Below are 21,105 nucleotides of genomic sequence, written 5' to 3'. Positions count from 1 at the left end.
TCCCACCTGGTTTCTGGCTTCTGCTCCGGACCCCGACAACCCATCTTCCACACCATCGCTGGAACGTGCTTGCAAAATGCAAATCTGATCACATCGCCCCCCCCCCCCCGCCCCAGGTGAAAACCCGAATGGCTGTAGCCCACTGCTTCTGGGATCAAGACCAGATTCCTCCTCCAGGAAGCCCCCCTGTCTGCACACACACACAAAGGCCCCCACCAGGGCACCACCTTCCTTCCGCTCACCGCTGTGCTCGCAGGTGTCTGTGGACCCGTCACCTGCCCTCCCCGAATCACGGCGCCTCTGGAAACCGCTCTGTCGGGGCAGAGAGCATGCGCTCTGAAAATGCACCGTGGGTGAAACGAATGCCAACGCTCTCAGCGCCGTGCGTGACCATAGCGTCAGGGCGGGGTTATAATTCACGTGGCAGGGGCAGGCCTGTTTTCTGGACCCCTGCCTTCAGGACACCCACCGAATTTAGGTGTTTGCCGCCCCACAGGCTGAGGACAGCGTGGTCGTGCAGATTTTCCTCTCCGGGAGACAGATCTGCTCCTTGGTCTAGGGAATTTCTGGAGCTCAGCAAGAAGGGGAGACTAGAGACCGCGAGCCCCTGAACCCCGGCGGGGTTGTGGGCACCTCCCCGCCTCCTGGGGGTGGGAAGGTACCAAAGGCACCCCATCCTGCTGTCCCTTCTCCTTGCTCGTGGTTTGGAGATGCCGTGGTCTGTCCCTTGACGACACCAATTGCGGCCGGCCATTATCGAGGAGTGAGCCACCAGGGGCCAGTGTGTGTGTGTGTGTGTGTGTGTGTGTGTGTGTGCGTGCACACACGCGTGCAGAGTTGACTCTGCCTGGGGCCATGCTGAAGGACAGCTGCCGGGGGAGCCCGAGGCCACAGGTCCAGCCCGGAAGAGAAAATGCCAGACTCTCCCCGTGGCCAGCCTCTAACCTCTAACCCCCCTCTCCTAGGCTAGAACTTTGGGGTTAGGTCCCGAGGCCCCGGGGCCGACGCAGAAATGACGCAGGAAGAGGCCACTGTGGGTGACACGCGGAGAGCGTGAGGCGATCCCAAGCCGGGACCCATCGCTGCGGACACCTCAGGGTTTCCTGCTGCGATCGGTGTCCTTTTGGTTAGAAAAACAATCCTCCTCTTACGGAGCGGCAGGTGGTGGGGTTTGTTACCAGTCTGGAAGGAAAGCAGGTGGCCAAGCAGGGAGATGGGGACCTCGTGCCACAGCATCTGGGCCGCAAACGGGGAGAACGACGAAGCGTTCGAGCCTCGGAAGGATCACGGCTCTGCTCAGCATCGCCCCGCTGTCGCTGCAAAGGCGAGCCAACGCTCCGGGCCCCCTTCGTGTCTGTTCGGGAGACAAAGCTCTGGAGGCTTACACTCCAGACCCAGGGCTCGTAGGTGGCAGAGGGGGCCTGCCCCCGCCCGATTCCCTACCCGCTCGCCTGCACCTGCCGTGCGCCCCCTCCCGGGCGGTCCGAGCGGCTGGGGCGGGGAGGACTAGAGCCCAGGGGGCAGGTTAAGGTTAAGGGCAGGGCCCTGGGTCCTCTCCCCGCTGTGGGCACCAGTGGGTCCCATCCCCCGGGAGATGTCACCCCTCTTTCTTACGGGGTGGCGGTGGTGGTGTTTGGGTGTGAACCCCAGGGCTGCCGTCCTAGCCCCGAGGCAAGTGAGTTACACACTCAGAGCCGGTTTTCCCACCTATAAAAAGGGCTAACTCTACCCACCGCAAGGACTTGCTGGGAAACACGTGGCCCCCTCCCCGCCTCCCCGAGCTTTTCCTTTCCTCCTGCACAAACTGTTCCCGCCTGGAAGCCTTCCCAGCTCCCAGCCTGCCCCAGACGGGGGCCGGGGGCCCCTCAGCACCCGCACCTCTGCTTTGGAGTCTCCCCGTCCTTCTCCTGTGTCTGTGGGTTCTCGGAGGGCAGGGGTGAGTCTGCCTCCTTGACCACGGGTCAACTCCAGTGCCCGACACACGCAGGTGCTTTTGTCCCCGTTGGAGCTGGCGGGGGGTGGGGTGGGGAGGGGAGGGTGTCTGGGGCACCTGTGGCACCTCAGGGCTGCCCACCCGAGCGTGAGGATGTCCTGCGGCCACTCGGCGGGCTGAGAAGGCACAGGTGTCCGTGTTGGGGACATCCGTGCCTGAGCGAGACGTCCAGACTGCATTCGTGACAGCACTGGGTTTTCTTTTCTAGTCATTATACTTTGTAACTTTTTATTTTGGTGTAATTGCAAACCTGCAGAAATGTGTGTGTGTGTGTGTGTGTGTGTGTGTGTGTGTGTGTCAGATACTGCAGGGACACAGGGGTCCTTCCTGTTCTGAAACGCCTCCGTGTGGATTTCCTACCAACAGGACTCTGACCTACCGCAGCACGACCCGGGTCGGGGACACACGACCACTAGGGCAGGACGGCGTCTTTGGTTCCCCGTGAAAATACGGCCGCCCGACACCCAGCCCGTGTCGCGGCTGCCCCCACCCAAGCGCTCTACGGCCGTCCCCGCACCTGGGCCCACTTGCTGTGGCTAAGCCGGGTCTCTCGTCCCCCTAATCCGGAGCCTTTGCCTCTCCTGACTTGTTGTTTTCGAAGAGCGTGTTTCTCGTTTGGACCCGCGAGCTGGGAACCGGGACAGCCGTTCTGAGCCAAGTTTGGAGAATGAAGCGCATTACGAAATGGATGCCCCCACGTCCGGTCGGCACTCGTGTCCTGCCACGTGGCTCCGGCCTGTGGCTGTGGCGCGTGCGAGGGTGAGGCTGGCCCGGCCCAGCGGCGAGGGGCATGCTTCCCCACCTGCCTGCTGAGGCTCAAATCCCAGGGCTGTCCCTTCCGGGCTGGGCGACCGTGGGCGAGCTGCTTACCCTCTCTGTGTCACAGCGTCCTCCTCCGTGGAATGGGGGCGACACGGGCACCCACCCCGTGGGATCGCTCCGAGGACTGAGACGTCACTATTCGTAAGGAGCTGGGCGCAGGGGCTCTGTCACACGGGACGTATTTGTGCGTCTCCCACGTCCCCTCCCTTGGTCTTCCTTTCCTCGCGCACCCCCACGCCAGGAGGCAGAGCCAGGCCCATATACACACGTTCCTCCAGGGCCAGTCCATCAGTCCCGTGTCCCTTCGTCACTCGCGCACCCAAGTGTCACTGGCACCGGTGCTCCCTGTGGCTCGGCTACTTTTGTCACTGCTCGCCTGCTGTTGTAACGTTAGCAGGTGCACCGGGGGCATTGTTGTCACCCATGGGCAACAGCCAAGTGCGGCGTGCTGTCGTGAGCACCTTGCACAGTCTCAGGGAGTCCCTGTCACCCGCCCTGGGAGACAGGTACCGTGACTGTCCCCCCGGTGCCGATAAGGACACAGAGGCACAGAGAGGTTAAGGTTAGGGAGCTGGCCCAAGGTCACACAGCTAGAAGGTCCATGCCGGGGCTCTAACCCATGGGCTGCTGACCCTTCGGTTACCCCACCCCATCCGATGGTCCTGGGGTGAAAAAAGTCCGGGGGGAGGAGGGCTGATGGCACAAGCGTGAGGGCGTGGGGAGAGCATCCCCAGGAAGCGGAAGCCCCGAGATTTGAGACAGCGGGGGAAACCGAGTCGCGGCCATGCCACGCGGGGGTGAAGCCCCGCTCAGGCGCCTACCGGCCGTGTGACGAGTCTCCGAGGCAGGTGGCTGCCCCGCTGGCACTCCGAGGGGGGCACTGAGGCTGGGCACACCCCACGAGGCAGGCTGAGCTGCACGTCCCCAGCACTCCCTCCTCGGTCACCGAGGGCGGCCGGGTCTGTGCGGAGCCTGGCCAGGACCTGGCTTCCGCCTCTTGTCCGCGCGTCCTCGGCCGGATGTTGGAACTCACGCCTCGGTTTCCTCCCGGGCAGGTGGGCACGACCGCTCCCGCGACGCGGGGCTGTCGTGAAGACCGTGGAGGCCCGGCAGGCTCGACCCGGTGAAGAGAATCAAGCGGGCCCTGTGCCGTGACTTAGCGGCCTGTTTGCCGCCGTCCCCGGGCGAGCGGGGGAGGCCCCGGGGAAGGAGCGAGGGAGGAGGGCAGTGGTGTGGTTCCAATTAAGCTGTTTATGTGCGTCCTTGTCCGGCGACAAATGTCTGCAGTGATGGAGGATGGTGGTTTCAGTTTTCCGTTTGGGATCAGACGTCCCGCGGCTGCGCCAGCCTCCTGCAGGAGCGGACGGTGGGTGGTTCTCGACCCTCAGGCCTGCTCCGGGCCACCGGCTCGGCCAGGGCGGGACGGTCCCCCCAGGCCTCGGCCCGGGGCCGCTCGGGGTCCTGACTTGTCCCTACACACCTGGGCCCGCACACACCCCTGCGTAACAGCACCAGCTTGTTTGGGGGTAAGACCAAGTTCACGGGCGTCCACACCCATCAGCAAATGCTTCTGTCTCCACTGACCCATTTGGCCAGAGCGGGCCGTTTGCAGGCCAAGCCGGACAGGGAGGGCGGAGGGCTGCAGGCAGATAGGAGGGCCTGGTAATTTCCATCTTGATTTTCAAAGTCCCACAGAATGTGCAGGCGAGCCAGCGCAAGTCTGGCTGGAAGAGAGCTTGACAGGAAGTCTCTGCGGGGACAGCGGCCTGGGGTGGGCCCGCGGCCGCGGCTGGCGAGGCGCCTGGCCTCAGTGGGCCTCAGCTTCCTCGTCTGGAAATGTGTCGTCCACACCTGCCTCGCGGGCTCGTGAGGAGGAAGAAATGTGAGGAAGGAAGGAAGGGAAGGAGGAAGAAAGGGAGGGAGGAAGGAAGGAAGCAAAGAAGGAAGGAAGGGAAAGAAACAAGAAAGAAAGAAAGAAAGAAAGAAGAAAGAAAGAAAGAAAGAAAGAAAGAAAGAAAGGAAGGAAGGGAAAGAAACAAAAAGAAAAGAAAAGAAAGAAAGAAAGAAAGAAAGAAAGAAAGAAGAAAGAAAGAAAGAAAGAAAGAAAGAAAGAAAGATAGAGAAAGGAAGGAAGGAAGGGAAAGAAACAGAGAAAGAAAGAAAGAAAGAAAGAAAGAAAGAAAGAAAGAAAGAAAGAAAAAGGAAGGAAGGACGGGAAAAAAAACAGAAAGAAAGAAAGAAAGAAAGAAAGAAAGAAAGAAAGAAAGAAAAAGAAAAAGGAAGGAAGGAAGGGAAAGAAACAGAAAAAAAGAAAGAAAGAAAGAAAGAAAAAGAAAGAGAAAGAAAGAGAAAGGAAGGAAGGAAGGGAAAGAAACAGAAAGAAAGAAAGAGAAAGAAAGAAAAGGAAGGGAAAGAAACAGAGAGAAAGAAAGAAAGAAAGAAAGAAAGAAAGAAAGAAAGAGAAAGTAAGGAAGGACGGGAAAAAACAGAAAGAAAGAAAGAGAAAGAAAGAAAAAGGAAGGAAGGAAGGGAAAGAAACAGAAAGAAAGAAAGAAAGAAAAGGAAGGGAAAGAAACAGAAAGAAAGAGAAAGAAAGAGAAAGGAAGGAAGGAAGGGAAAGAAACAGAAAAAGAAAGAAAGAAAGAAAGAAAGAAAGAAAAAGAAAGAGAAAGAAAGAGAAAGGAAGGAAGGAAGGGAAAGAAACAGAAAGAAAGAAAGAAAGAAAGAAAGAAAGAAAGAAAGAAAGAAAGAAAGAAGGAAAGAAAAGGAAGGGAAAGAAACAGAGAGAAAGAAAGAAAGAGAAGAAGGGAGGAAGGAAGATGGATGGATGGATAGATGAAGGAAGGAAAGGAGGAAGCATGGTGGATGGATGGTCTGGCTACAGGCTGGGGAATTCTGCAAGTTCTGGAAGGGCCCCCACCTGGTTCCGGCACAAGAGGTGGTCACAGCTGGCCCTTCCCAGTGCCCTGCGCTCCTGTGAACAGAAGAGGGACTTGTCACAAGGACACTGAGGATCCCACAGGACCTCAGGGAGGGCGGGCGGACCAGGCGGGAAGGTTCTGCAGTCGGGGAAACGACGCCCAAGCTCACGGCACAGAACCGGTCTGGTGGCACCCGCCTGCTGGGTGGCTGAGTGTGGGCTTGCGGCCCGGGCGGGGGCCTGGACTCTCCCGCCAGCCCCATGCCCGCGGTTGCCACGTAAGACACAGGAGACCCAGTTCAATTTGACTTGCAGATAAACAATGAACCCCCAGAAGTCCCCACCGTTCCCCTGAGAGAGGTCTCTGGACACCAGCTTCCTTGCATCAGGGGCTCCCAGGTCAAGGCCAGGGGAACAGGACGCTTGGGTGCACCCTCGCTGCAAGGAGTCTGGGAAGCGAGGATCAGAGGCTGGAAGTCTCTCCAGGGGAGGGGGGGCTCCGCCTCACGGGCTGGGGAGCCCCCCAGACGATGGCCGGCATCTGGCTTTAGGGTTCTCCTCTCCTCTCCTCCGGAGAGCCCGGGGAGACGGGCCAGATTCTCCCACATCTCTGTGTGTTCCGTGAGGTTTTGGCTTTTGCAACGCGAGCGAGCGTCCTTCCATCTCTGCCAGAGACTTTCATGTCTATTTACATACAATCCCCGCTGAAAGGAACAAGGGCTCCTTGGAGAAAACGGCCGATCCAGGGCCGGGGCGAGGAAAGTACAAGACGAGCCGGGAACATCTTGTTGTGCCAGAAAGTTGTGCCAAAACGGATAGGACCATGTCAGGATCACGGAGAAGCCAGCTGGAAGGCCCCCCCCCCCCCCGGGTGAGCGAACAGCGAAGGAGGAAATGATAGGAGGGCGTTGTGTAGGCACGAAACAGGACTCGGCGAGCCGTCCCGGGGTGTGTGTGCGTGCGTGTAAGGTATGCACATCACGTAGAAAGTACTTATAAGACACAAAACTCAACACGTGTGTGCGTGGGAAGACACGAGGAAGGGGATGGGCCAGCATCTTGCCAACCAATAAAGGTGGACAGCACAGTGTGATCACAGAAGTTTCCAGCGGGCAAGTTACCATCTGACAACTGCCCTGGGATACTCGTTTCGGGCAAGAATGATCTCCGAGGGCTAAAACCAGCCACCGAGGGTTTCAGGGGGAATGGGGCGTCTACACGGTCTCAACACACGTCTCCCCAGGTTAATGATCTGGAGGGTGCGGGCGGAGGGTGTATGGGAATTCTGGTGCCATTCTCGCAACCGCTCTGCGCGTCCGAAACAATGTCGAAATAAAGAGCTGAGAAAACAGACGCCAAGCCTGGCTGGAAACTTAAAAGCCAAAATTCACCCTCTTGTTCTTGGGCTGTCCCTCCGGGGCCTCCCTTCCCCGAGGCCGAAGCCGGGAGGGCGGGTGCTGCCACTATATCATCAACTGCTAAGAACCTGAGGTCTTAGGACCAGAGGACCCAGAAAGTGGGGGGGGGGGGACCCCAGAAAGGAGAGCGCTGCAGCGGGGGCGTGTCCGAGTCTCCGCTGACCCTTGAACTGCGCAAAAGCCCAGAGCAGCGAAGGCCGGCAAAATCCAAACGATCTCGGCTGCAGGCCGTGCAGTGTCAGAATTTTGAGTCCAGGCCAAGTTAATTTCCCGCTCAAAGCAGAACAGTCTAGTCTCCCTGGTGCGTTAACACAATGTCGAGATACAACCTAAAATGACCAGACATGCAAAGAAACCGGTTTGCCATGTCCACACTCGAGAGAAGGGGCCAGTGAACTATGGCTCGCAGACTGACCGTCTACTTTTTTTTTTTTAATTTTTTTTTCAACGTTTATTTATTTTGGGGACAGAGAGAGACAGAGCATGAACGGGGGAGGGGCAGAGAGAGAGGGAGACACAGAATCGGAAACAGGCTCCAGGCTCTGAGCCATCAGCCCAGAGCCTGACGCGGGGCTCGAACTCACGGACCGCGAGATCGTGACCTGGCTGAAGTCGGACGCTTAACCGACTGCGCCACCCAGGCGCCCCTATTTTTTATTTTTTAACATGTACGTCCAGATGAGTCTGCATATACCGCGACAATGATTTCAGGATGACCTCGTTAAACGGCAGCATCTATTTGGAGCCCAGCCCGGACCTGGCACATAGGGGCACCTGCGTAGGTGAATTCCTTTGCTGCCTTCCCGTGTCGGGGGGGTGTTGGGGGCGGTGGGACGGGGAGGAAACCCCCTGGAGACCGCAGCCACCATGGCGTAAGGAGGTGAAAGCAGGCTGCTTGCTGCCGGGCCGGCCCTTCCCCGTCCCTCGTGGTGACAGCCACAGGGCACACGGAGACATCTCTCCCCCCACCTCAGAGCCAGGCCAGGTGCCGACGGAGGGAGCAGCACGATAAACTTAAACTTTTTGTTAAGCTTATCTATTTATTTTGAGAGAGAGTGCGCACGAGCCGGGGAGGGGCAGAGAGAGAGGGAGACAGCGAATCCCAAGCAGACTCCGCGCGCTCAGCACGGGGGCTCGAACCCACGAACCTAACCGACCGAGCCACCCGGGTGGCCCTTAAGGATCCGGACGAGTTTTTAAGCCCCACTGGCGGTTCAGGACAGCTTTCGGTTTGGTGTGAAACACTGGAAAGTGGATAGGTGACCGACGGAAGGGACCCCACGCGACATGATGGCTCTAGGACCCCCTGCAGAGCCACGAGGCTATTGTTCTTTCCCTCTTTTAGAACGAAGCTGTCGTGGTCTCAGGATTTCGTGGCCCCACGTCACCGTCCCCGGGTCCTCAGGGCGCTCTGGGCAGGGCAGCGTCGGGAAGGGCAGGTCTCTGCCAGCAGCCAGAATCAGGGAAGGGGCCTTAAAGTCATTCCGGTCCGAGATTCTTCCAGCTTCTGCTTACATTCTTCTAGGGACAGGGAGCTCACTCCCTCTCCACGGGAGCCCTTTCATCTTTGGGCAGGCCTGCCAATTAGGTAGAGATCTGGCTCCCTGGGGCCCGCACCCGTGGGCGTTAGCTCTACCTGTGGAGCAACAGAGTAACTATGCGTGCACGCCAGGTGTGAGCACATCTCAAGTGTGGCCCCACCTAGTCCACATAACCACCCAGTGGAACAGACACCGTGACCATCGCCCTTTTACGCAGGAGGCCGTGATGCTCCGAGAGCTTCAGGAACTCGCCCAGCCTCCCACAGCCGGCGGAGTGGAGCTGGGATTCGAACTCAGGCACATCTGGGTCCTGACTCGTAACTCTTTGTGCCCCCGCTACGGCAGCAAGTCTGCACGCGTTCAAAACAGCCTCCGAGGCCCCCTGGGCCCTCTCTCTGCTCTTAGGGAGCCTTCCCGTTCTTCCAGTGGCTGCTTGGGACAAGCCTAGGAGTGGGCATGTGGCCTGTTTATGGGGAAGGGGACTTAGAACAGCCCCAGTGGGTGACACCGGGAACGATTTCTTCCCTGATGAGACGAACATCGTGGGAAGAAGGCCCTTCCAGTCCTGCCCAGCGACTTGTCTCAAGCCCGGAGCATGGGGACGGCGTGGGGGGGGGGGGGGGGGGGGTGGCCGTCCTGGGCACCGAGGAGGGGTGAGGATTTGTAGGGATGTCCGCCAGGAGCCCCCAGGAATCATCTGATTTCCCCTCTGGGCACCAGTGATCGCCGTGAGGCCCGAGGAAGCAGAGTGGCTTGTCTGAGGTCCTGGTGCCCGTAAGAGGTGGGGACAGCCCAGGGACTCCCTGGTGCGTGCTCTCTGCCGCCGTGTCACCTGGTGCTGAGCCCCCACGACACTCAGCACGGACTCACACTACTCTGCCCCGTCTCCGGTCACTTCTACGAGGAGGAAGCCGGCCCCCTCCTCGCGGCCGCCGCCTCCCCCAGCCGATGCTGCAGCTTTGACGTGCGGAGGTTTGGGGACAGCACAGGACTGAGGCGTCCCGGGACATCAGGACTTCTGGATGCAGGAGGAAGGGGCTGCAGATCCAGGGCGGGGGTGCGGGGGGAGGAAGCTTCCCGGTGGCCTGTGAGAACCGCCACCAGGGAGGGCACTTCTACGGACTTGACCTGGCACTCGTCAGAAACCAGCGTTCGCCCAACACCGGTCGCTGTCCAGTCTCCGTGAGTTGGGCGCCCCAGTCGCACAAGCGCTCGTGTAATATTTTTAATCACATCGACATTTTAACAGCCTAAATATACGCATTACGGAGGAAAGCTATCCCACCCTCGATGAAAAGAACATAAACAGAGGTGACTGAACACACAGAGGCAGAAGCGTGGACGGTGGACGAAAAGAGCAGCCACGCCCCCGAAAGCCTCCCGCGACTGCCGCGTATTGGGACGCGTGGGGACACACGGCTGCGATCTCACCGAAAGGGGCTGGTGTCCCCCCCTCGCTCCCCAAGTCCGTATGTTGAAGCCCTGACTCCCAAAGCAACTGTACTCGGAGACGGGACCTCTAAGGAGTTCATTAATTCAGGTTAAATGGGATCATAAGGGTAGGGCTCTCGTCCGATAGGACTGGTGTCCCTCTAGGGAGAAGCGCCAGGGGCACCTGGGTGGCCCCGTCGTCGAGCCTCTGGCTTCGGCTCAGGTCACGATCTCACGGTCCGTGAGTTCGAACCCCGCGTCGGGCTCTGTGCTGACCGCTCGGAGCCTGGAGCCTGCTTGGGATTCTGTGTCTCCCTCTCTCTCTGCCCCTCCCCAACTTGTGCTCTGTCTGCCTCTCAAAAGTAAATAAACACTTTAAAATTTTTTTTTTTTTTTTTAAAAGAAAGCAAGCAAGCAGCAGCACGAGGGATGCACGCACAGAGACAAGAAACGGGGGAAGGTGGCCGGCTTCCCAGCCCTGCGGACGCCTTGACCGTGAACGTGCAGCCTCCAGAACTGGGAGAAAATAAATCTCTGTCGTCTGAGCCCCCGGGTCCGTGGTGCTTGGTTGTGGCCGCCCGAGCGGACGAACGGCTGACACACAGCATACGCTCCGGGGGCGAGCAGGGTGTGCGTCACCGGGAGCTCGTGAAACGTGCAGGCGCCCGGGCCCCCGCCCAGACCCGCTGGGCCACCCGCCCCCCCAACCCATGCCCGGTCTGCACCCTTTAAGGCACACCCCTCTTGCCGCTTGTCAGGTGGGGGCCTCCCCGAGGCTCCAGAAAATACCGCAGGGACTGGCACCCCCCCGCGCCTGTGTGTCACGCGCGTGGTGTAAACACAGTCGCGAGGCGTCTCCGAGGTGGTTTCCAACGTTTTATTTCACAGACTGTTCGGATTTGCCCGACGAGAGACACGTCACAGAGACACGTTAGAAATCAAACCGGGTTTATTGAAACAACAAAACAAAGGCAACGTGGTCCCCGTTCGTGCAAAGCACACACACACACAATTCACAATAACCTTTTTGTACACAGGAAGTAGTAAAATACATCATTTTTCATAGAAAAAAGCACACATGTAAGCTGCGGGCTGAGTGAGCCTACAGACAATATATAAAAAAAAAATCCGAACACAGCGGGGGGCAAAAATCTGAAGGAGACGAGAACCTTTTCATTTGGGGGGCAGGGTCAGACCCTGAAACACCGCTGGCCTGATTCGTCATCTTTTTGTGGGTCAAGTGCCCACGGGGGCAACGGGTCCTGCCGACACGCGAAATTAGAGATGGTCTCTGACTACAGGGGCCTTGCCTTTGTAGCCCCGTTTCCATCTTCGGAAGGAAAATGGTTCCAGTTTCAAAACGTCTGTGAGCACGGGAGGGACGAGTTCTGGTTCGGGGTGGGGAGAGAGGGGGGATCTGTCTATCCTGTTAGACGGGCCGGTTCGTGAGACATCCGGGAACCCAAACGAGCCCCCAGATGATGGGCTGGACTCGCTCTGGAAGTTTCAGACTCTCCCTTGGGTGGGACGCCTCCACGGCCAGCCCCCCCAGGACACCCGCGGGCCGCCTCGACTTCTAACAAGCCCGGAGCCCCAGCAAAGCCACAGCCGCCAAAGGCCGGTCACAGAGCAGAGTGTGATGAAGCGGAAGTCCAGCGGCACAACCCTTAGAATCCAGAAGTTTCCAAGCACCCAGATCTTGGGCTGTAACGAGACCCGTCACTGACAGGCTGACCAAATTCTTCTGCTCTGACATTCGGGGTGGAGAAGTCAAAACCTACGAATTGCTACAAGCCCACAGGGCACAGAGCGGGGAAGCGGCTCGGTTCAGCTCTGCGCGCGAAGAGTTTCACGGCTCTCACCAACTCCCTCCGGCCGGAGGGAAGCCATTTACCTCCAGTCTGTGAATTTAGTCGGGATGCACTCAGCAGCCTGGAACTTCCTTCCCCGGGGGAGGCTTCCTTGTCCAGACCATCCCAGCTTTGCTTTAAAACAACCCCGACAACACGAAACACGACCAAAAACCCGTCTGCCGGTCCCTTGGCCTTTCAAATATTTTGACGGCCAGTTGAGATCGGATTTGAAACCGGTGTTCCCAGAGGCGACCTGCCGGCCGGCCGGCCTGGGGGAGGCGGGGAGAGCGTCACCTTCGGCGGAGCAACGCTATTTACCAAACGGTGTTTTCTTGCCCTGTGGGTTTTTGGTCTGGGCTTGTGAAGGACTTTTGTAAACTGGAAACCAGAGAGCCCCACGCTCCTCAGAGCCGGAGGAACGTCTGGCGAGAGCCGTTCCACAAAAACAGGAAGAGAAATCCTTCTAGAGTGTTTCTTCTTTTGCTGTTATGCCACAGGACGGTTTCATAACCACACACGGCCCCCCCCTTCCCAGAGCTGCTAACCTCGGCGAGGAATGTACTGAGGAATCCATTCCTTCCGCTGCTAAAAACTGGGTCATCCCACGGATGGGGACTCTGCACATCTGACTGCTGCTTTTTCAAGGCAGCAACGAAACAGTGGAACCGACGGGAGCTAAGAGTTTTGTTTTAAAAAAAAAAAAAAAAATTAAAAAGTGGGGCTGCCGACAGAACCGCTCGCAAAGCAAAGCCCCGGTGGGAAACATCGTGCATAAACCAGTCTGGGCTGGGGCGAGGGCTACGGGGGGGGGGGGGGGGGGGGGGGGGGGGGCGGGGGGGGGGGAGGGGGCAAAGAAAGGATCCTGGTTCATTTGTCGTCAAGGAGACCAAAGGTCACGGCAGCAAACAGACGGGCCACGTGGACACAGGGAAGGACGAAGACGAGATAAATCTCTGGGTTACTGCGGAACCCTAAAGAAGCCAGCCCTGCTGTCCGCAGAACCAGCCTGTGCGAGGCAGGGTGCCGGCGAGGACGGGGACCAGGGCCGAGCCCGGGCCTCACGTCCCCGGCCCCTCGTTCCAGCCCATTTGTCTGACCAGCAAACATTAAACCCATTTTCCTCCACTGGTGGGGACGGACTGTGTTTTCAAAGTTTTTAAATAACCACCTTCCACTCCCTTCCTGAAACCCTTTGGATGCTCCCTAAGCCCCTTCCCGCCCCCACGTGCCTCCCGGCGTGAGCTCCGGGTCCTGCCACGTCCGCAGGCCTGGAACCTTCCCCACCCCCCCACCCCCCCACCCAAGAGCACCGGGAAGGAGCACCTTGGCAACTGTCCCTGCAGAGGGGGCGCTCGGACCGAGACCCCGGCCTCAGCAGGGCCAGTCACCAGCCGTCCGGCCGGGACCCCAAGGGCGCGGTTCCTCCGTGTGGTTTCAGACAAAGGCACAAAGGGTGTGACACTGAACACCATTGACAGGAAGTTTCCCGCCTCTCTATATCCCCAGCCCACCCCCCCCCCCCCAGTGACAAAATGAAAATAAAAAGCAAAACCCTGAAGCCCTCTCAAAGACGCCCCCTTCTCCCGGCGCTGGGAATTCACTGCCTGACGGCAAAGATCCGGAAGGCCTTTCCGTCGCGAGGGGTCCTCAGGCTGAAAAAGAAGGCAGAGGCCGCATTACCGCAAGGTCTGGAGGGCGTTTTTCAGGCAGCCGGGAAGGGGGAGCTGGGTGTCCCCTGGCCCCAGGGTGGAAGCATCGTGGCCCAGGGACACTTGCCCACAACTGCTGGACACACGGCGTGCCCCTGCCAGGAACAGCTGGCAGGCTCCACTCTTTACGCAAGCCGGCCCGGGGGCGGGGGGGGGGGGGGTGGGGAATCTAGGTCAGGCAGGGCCACTAACTCATTCGCCTTGAACTCCGGGAGTCGCCGGCCCCAGCCTGTCTGAACCGAGCGCACCCTCCGAGACCGCTGCCTGGCATCGGCTGCCCCCCGCCGGCTCGACCGGTGGCCGTCTGGCTGACCGATCGGCAGGACAGCATCGTGACGAGGACGCCTGAGCCGCCGTGACGGAAACAGCACACGGGCTAGGCTCGGAGGCCGCACGCTCTGTACGCGCCTCTGGCCTTCTTCCCCGGGGGCTGCGTGAGTGACCCTGGTGTGCAGGCGAGGAGGCTGAGGCAGCGGGAGAGAGAAGCAGGACTCCCCCGAGGTCACGCAGCCGCCCCAGGTCGCGCATCTGGTACCAGCCACCCTCTCAAGGCAGGGGTTAAATCCCGCAGCTAACTGAAGGCTTTCAACAGAAACAAAAGCCAGACAGCGCTGCTGATTGTAACAAAGCCACCAAACTGACCCCTTTTCGGTGTCCAACCCAGTGATTCTTAGTGACTTGACGGGCTTGTGGAATCCCCTCCACAAACACCCCCGAGAAAACACCACCCGCGCCCGGTTTGGATCAGTTCCCCTCCCACAGGCCCTGCCAACTTCCGTGCGTATAGACTGGCCCGTCCCGGACACTTCGCGTAAACGGAACCACACACGACGGGGCCTCGTGCCGCTGGCTCGTCTCGCACAGCTCGGTGTCTCTGGGGCCCATCCCCCGTGGTGGCCTGGTCCCTGCTTCATCCCTCGTTAGGGCTGCGTAACGCGCCCTTCGGGGGACGGCCCACGTTTTCTTCCCCCATCCCCCGGGTGAGGGGTATTGACACCCCGTCCGCTTCGGGCTCCCAGGACGGAACGCCGCTGCGAACGTCTGTCGATGACGTGTCCGTAAGGACACGTGTCGGCCGATTCTCGGGGACAGACGGCTAGGAGCCACACCTGCGGGGTCACACGTTACGTGACGGCTCTTTTTTAAATAGCCGCCAGACGGTTTCCCAAAGCAGCCGCACCGCCGGACGTGACCCCCCCGCCCCCGCCCCCGCCGCACGTGAGGGGCGGGCAGGGTCCCCACGGTGTCGCCAGCACCTGCCGTCTCACGGCTTCGTAGGCGGCTGCACAGTAGTCGGTTGTAGTGAAGCGGCAGCTGACCGGGTCCCTGTTCACGGACACTTAGCAGGTCCCTAACGCTCCGTTCCTGTCAACGGTGCCACGGGGGGCACGGGACTTTCTGCACGGGTCTGAGGGCACCCGTGGATCAGCCCCGAGGATCGCAGGACACGTGCGCGTGCAAGCCGGGCGGCTTGCCCGACGGAAGGTTCCAGCGACCGACCAGTCCCATCAACAACACGCCCGGCGGCCCGTTCAGCCCACCAGCTGGCCAGCGGCGTGTGAGATCCGGCTTCTGGTTCTGGGCCATTCACAAGTAGGGAGGGGCGTCCAAACGGAGCTTTCATTGGCATTTTGCTCGTCCCCGTGAATGAGTCTGAGCAGAGGAGTAACAGCCCGGCTGTGACGTCGCCGTGACTTCCTGTGGGGGGGGGGGTCTCCCCTCCCGCTGAGAGGGGCCCGGGTTGGAAACTGCGGGACCGAAGGGCCCCTGCGCTCTCAGACTTCTCGGCCAGGGAGGCGGTCCTCGGGAAGCAGGCCGCTCGGAATTCCTGCCTGTTTTCCCCTCGCCTCATGGCAGCTTCGTGCTCTTGGCTACCCCGGGGCTGAACTTCTGGAACGGGCATCCGATGGGAGCACTTGGCGAGATGGGGCTGCGAGGAAAAGCCAGGCGGTCCAGACGGAGCAGAAGGGGGGCCGCCGGCCTCCGTGCCAGCAGCTCCCCCCGACTGCGGAGGGGGACAGTGGCCGTGCCGGGGCCGCGGTTACCCCGGCTGCCCTGCTGGTTTCTGGAAAGCTCAGGTTCCAGGGCCCTCCTCGGGCCTCTGGGCTGCGAGACTTCCCCAGATCCTCTGCCCAGATGAACAGTCTGGAAGAACCACCCAGGGCCGCAAGGCTCTCGGCCATTCCTCACGGCGGGCAAGCCACGCTGGGGAAAATACCAGGGCTCGTGTCTCTTACTACTGTACGTTTTGCAAACGGGGCAGGGGGTTCTCCGCGTCACAGGGCCCCAAACGACCCAGGGACGGGGGGCCCTTCAGGAGGTCATCCGGCCAAGCACCCAAGGTGCCCGCGTGACTTGCCGACCCCCACCAAGCATCCCCATCGAGCAGCCCGCCCACGTCGGGGGCGAGGGCAGGCCCGCCGAAAGGGACGTGTGTTTCTTAACACATCAGACCAGCGCGCGGCCGTCGCCCAGGGTGTCGGCACCACAAGTGTGGGGCTCGGCCGCTGTCTCAGGCCAAGAGTCCCTCCAGGTTTGGGCTCCTCGAAAAAGCCTCTGGGTGGCTCCCCATCTGTTCGCGCCCCAAACGCTTACTGAGCTCCAGTCCTGCCGGCCTGTGGGCGGCTGTGCGGGTCTGAAGCGTGGGTGTGACCGATGGACCGTAAACCAGCCCGCCCGCCCTCCGGCTCTACACCTCGCCCTCGATCCTCTCTGGACTACCTGGGACGCCCAGACACAGAAGGGAGTGCCCGTGGCACAGCAACTCCGGGCAATGTTCAGAAAAGGGGTTTTAGGAATCCCTCAACGGGTTGTGAACCCATTTCTGAATTGGTTCATCCGGCCAGTGTGAAGCTGATCACCTACTGTGTGCCAGGCACGGGCCGCGTGCTGGGGACACGGGGTTAACGGGGCGGGTGGGGTTCTCGCTTTCACGGAGCCTAGGCTGGTGGTAGGGGCTAAACGGCTACGTAGGCGTAAGAGATAATCCCAGAGAGCGACGGGTCCTTGGGGAAAACCACCCGGGGATACGGGATCAGAGGAGGGCAGGGGTGAGGGACGCAGGGACATGGGACAGAGCAGCGTCGGGAGGCAGCAGCTGTAGACGCAGGGGTGGAGAAGCCCTGGTCAGGGAGGCGGCATCTGTGCGTTGGGCTGAGCGACAAGGAGACCCCCCCCGCCCCCGCCACACACACGAACGGGAAAACACGGCAGCCGGGGGTCCGGGGTCGGGTGAGAATGGGTGCGACAGCCCTGGTCTCAGGGTGTCCCCGGAACGGAGAAGCCAGCGCGTGATGGGTAATGAGGAGGAACAAGGCGTCAAGAGGGTGGACGGACAGGCGGGGGTTGCATCAGCTGTGACCTTGCGAGGTAAGGGGAGGGGGGTTCGTCCCGGCCGCCCTGGAGGCCGCTGGGGGCCCATGTCACCAGGGGCTGATGTGCTGCTGTGACCAGCCCACTGAAGGGAAGTTGCCTTACGAAACTGTCGGGAAAGCACACGGGCTTGTGCAAAGATGTTCTCTGCTCCGTTGTTTATCACAGCAGAGAGCACAGGAAGCAGGCCGGACGTCCGTCGGCTGGGTTAGAAGCGGTGGTCTGTCCACACAGGGGGACAGTGCATAGCCATCACGTGGATGACAGCGTGGCCACATCGGACGTGGCTTGGAAGCACCTTCGCCAGCTGTGGCTCGCTGGAAAAAACCATTAGCCTAACAATACAGGGGGTCTGATCCCTTCTAGGTAAAAACAAAAACAAAAAAAAAAATAAGGTGCTTGGAAACAGAAAAAAATCTGGAAGGAAACACACCAGAATGTTCACAGTGGTTGTTTCTGGGACTGGGATTTCCGGAGGTAATTTCTTAACTTTAAGACACTTTGAGCAAATGATTTTAGGATTTTAATTTCTTAAGATTCGTTAGAACATTCTTTTTCTAATGCTTATCTCTTTGAGAGTGCAAGCATGTGCAAGCAGGGGAGGGGCAGAGAGAGAAGGAGAGAGAGAGTCCCAAGCAGACCCTGAGCTGTCAGCGCAGAGCCCGCCGCGGGCCTTGAACCCATGGACCGCGAGATCACGACCTGAGCGGCAGCCGAGAGTCGGAGGCTAAAGTGACTGAGCCACCCAGGCGCCCTCGTAACTAACACTGATTTCTTAAAACCATTTTGAAATGGAAATTATTTCCGGAGGCCTAATTTTATTTTGAAAAGAAGAACAGGAAGGAAGGAAGGAAGGAAGAGAAAGCCAACACGCAAGGCCCTTGCAGAGCTGGGGAGAACCAGAATTGGCGGGAGAAGCCTCGGGAGCCCCTCGGGCTGACTCAGCGCTCCAAGAGCCTCAGCTGTTGGCGAAGCCGTGACCAGGGCGCCCTGGGAAGCGTCCAGGGTCTGCGGCCTCAGGGGGCCACAACTCAGCCCCGGTTAGCGGTCTGCAGCCTTCCGGTGGCCACTCACCCCGACCCCCCTCCCCCCGCCGGCGTGAGCCCGCGGCCCTGCCCAGCTGTACGACCCGACAATGCCACCGCGGTCCTTACGCAATCTTAGCGCCTATGGACCTTGCAGCCACCCCACGAGATCTCCAAGGTTCTCGCCACTTACGGAAAGCGAACCCAGGCTCGGCGCGATGACGCGATTTGTCCCCAATTAAACACCTGTTTCAGGTGCCACCAGGATGGGGACCCAAGAGGGTGGAGACCCCGGGACCCTCTCCTAACCGTCATCCTAAGCAATCAGGCTGTGGCCCTGCTTTCTCTGAGGGTGACACTGGCCCACCCCAGGTCGCGGTGGGGGGCTGGGGTGCGGGGAGCCCCTTGGGAGGGGAGGCTGCAGCCCCACGAGGAGCCGCGAACACAGGGCTGCGTCCTGGAGCCGCCGGTGAAGGCCACTCCGGGAGGGACCGATGGCCGCTTGGTCGCGCACACAGACCGCATGACGGCACAGCAGGGGATTCGGGGCGGCCTGTCCCCAGAGAGACTGTGGGCTCGCCCACGAGCTGGCAGCTCGCTCTGCGGACTCACGGGACCCAGCGTCACAAGGACTGCAGGAAAGGAACTCCTGACTGTCCTTCCGGCTTTTAAGCATGCGATTTCTTTTTTATTATTAAGAAATATCATTCCTATGTGTGTGCACACACGCGTATTAATATGTATAAATGCACGCGTGTGTATACGCGTGCGTATTTTGTTTGCTTCAAGGAGGTGAAGCCTCTTCTCCCAGAGTCTCACCTGTTTACTGATCTCTCAGGAGATTTCAAGAGTCAGAGTGCAGATCTCATCTGCAGGACCTTGGCTGATCCGCTTTGCTGAGCCTGCTTTCCGCACAGGGTGTGTGAACGCGCCCTTTCCTTGGGGACGTTGGGCAGAGGATGTGAGTCTGTCCAGCGCAAGCGCCAGGTCGGGGCGTGCACCCAGCAGGAGCTCGATGGCCCCGAGCTGCAAATACTGTCCTACCTCCTGAGTTTAAACCCCGTTCTCCCATCAGGGGAGGGTCCACGCACGGTGATGAACGCGTTAGCCGCATGAAAGCATCGACTCCGGGGAACCGTCTTCCGTGAAATGTAAAAATATTTCGGTGTAATACGAGCTTCATTTTGATTTTCATGTGCGTTGTCTGTATGGGGGGGAGGCTGGGGGAGGGGCAGGATGCCCTGAAAGGCTATAAAGGGGCAATTCACAGAGGTTAACCGTTGGGCACCTGTAGGGAACCCTTATTTTCTACTCCCTAGACTTCTTATTTAAATAAGTATGTATTTCTTTTCTAATAAATACTTTTAAAGTTACAAACAAGCGTACCCGGGCACTAAAGGCTCACCCGGCCCCTCCTGTCTACAGTGGGGCGTCACGCGTACTGGTAAAGAGCGTGGGCGCTGGGGTAGGCGGCCTGGGTTCGAGTCGTGGTTCCGGCTCACCTCGCACGAATCACTTAACCTCTCTGTGCCTCCCTTTCTTTACTGGTAAAGTGAGGATTCCTGGGGTACCCCCATCATGGGGCTCTTGGGGGAATCAGGTGTGCCAATGTGTGTATAGACCTTAGAAGGTGGGAGGGGAAAACCCACCGGTTTGCGAGCAGAGGGAGCCCGGTGCCTGGCCTTGGCCCAAGCTGGCGTGGGAGAGAGGGCAGAGCTCATCCCATCTGGAAGCAACAGCTTCATGGTTCTGGCTCAGCTTCTGGGCGCACGGAGAGATTTTTAGACGCCCAACCCTTGAGAGTCCAGAGCTGGGGTGCCCAATATGGCAGCCGCCAGTCACGGTGGCCACGGAGCACCTGTGGCTCGCCCGAACTGGGGGGGGGGGTGCTCTATGTGTGCAATACGCAGTGGACCCCAAGGTCTTATTTGAAAAAAAAAATGCATATTCTTTCGTAACTTCCTATTATACATGCTAATATTTTGACATCCCAGCTTAAATCCCACATATCCTAAATATCTCCTCCTGTTCCTTTTTACTGCGTCTACTAGAAACTTTAGAACCCGTGTGGCCTGAAGAGCGTGCCAGATGGGTCCCGGGAGGACAGTGCCCGGCCCACAAAAGCTGCTACACGGACTGTTCATCTTTGGATGCAGGTCCATCCACACAGATGCCACAGATACACACGGGTCGTGTCTGTTGACAACAAGTGACCAAGAACATTATCTGTCATTGTTGGTGCATTTCCCAATCTCTCCTTGTGAAACCTGCCTTTTCAAAATGGTCCCGGTCTAGGAAAAACTCCTGAACCAGATGTCCCACCCAGATGTCCAGCTTCTTTCCGCGAATATTCGGGCAAAGCCCAGTTCTAACGTCAAAAGCTCTTCCTGCTAACCTTTCCTTTCCTCCGCTATCCTTCACGAACACGTGTGTCGAGACCAAAGATGCCTGTCCTCTTACGATGGCCTCACCTCTTTCAAAACTTTCAGGAAATCCTCTTTTAGAAAAAAAACAAACAAGAAAAAAACCCACCACTAAAACCCAAGTCACTTCACTTGACAGCAGAACCACTTTGGCCCGTGTGCTGAGAATTCTGTTCAGGAGGCTTTTGTTTGTTTTTCTGGAGGATTCCCTACGTTTACAAGGAAGTTTGCTGTGAACAGATCCCCGAGGGTCCAGCAGCCACAACTCCCTTGGGGACCCACTGTGACCGCTCTGGGGTCCCAGCAGGCGTTTGGGACAGAGCCACCCTCCCGGCCCAGGCTTGGTTCCCACGGTCCCTAATGGGAACAGGGTCCGCGGAGACTTCTCAGTCCTGGCTCTGTGCAGAAGGTTGCTGAGGTCCCATCGAGACAAGTGGCGGGGGGGGTGGGGGGGCCTGGAAGGAGCCATGCCACCGAGGAGGGGCCTCCAGATAGCGAGACGGGGCCTGCTGGATGTGCTCAGCCCCCCCAGCCTCCCTCCGTAATAGTGATGCCCGATACCCTACCTCTGTTGTCATTTCTCTGGTCATCTGTGCCC

At 59.1% G+C, this 21,105-nt stretch overlaps 1 protein-coding gene across 1 annotated transcript in view; it reads right to left on the bottom strand.

Annotated features, from left to right (window-relative positions):
- Positions 1-11,056: 11,056 nt before the first annotated feature.
- Positions 11,057-21,105, bottom strand: part of CRISPLD2 (cysteine rich secretory protein LCCL domain containing 2) — a 58,383-nt gene continuing 48,334 nt past the window's right edge. Inside the window, exon 15 of the mRNA XM_045439874.1 lies at positions 11,057-13,630. Within this exon, the coding sequence (XP_045295830.1) occupies positions 13,576-13,630 (55 nt within the window). The 3' untranslated portion in view covers positions 11,057-13,575. The remainder of the gene's footprint in view (positions 13,631-21,105) is intronic.

Source organism: Leopardus geoffroyi, chromosome E2 (assembly GCF_018350155.1).
Source record: "Leopardus geoffroyi isolate Oge1 chromosome E2, O.geoffroyi_Oge1_pat1.0, whole genome shotgun sequence".
Classification (NCBI taxonomy): domain Eukaryota; kingdom Metazoa; phylum Chordata; class Mammalia; order Carnivora; family Felidae; genus Leopardus; species Leopardus geoffroyi.
Note: the sequence above shows the minus strand (reverse complement) of the source record. Positions and strands in the feature narration are given on the sequence as shown.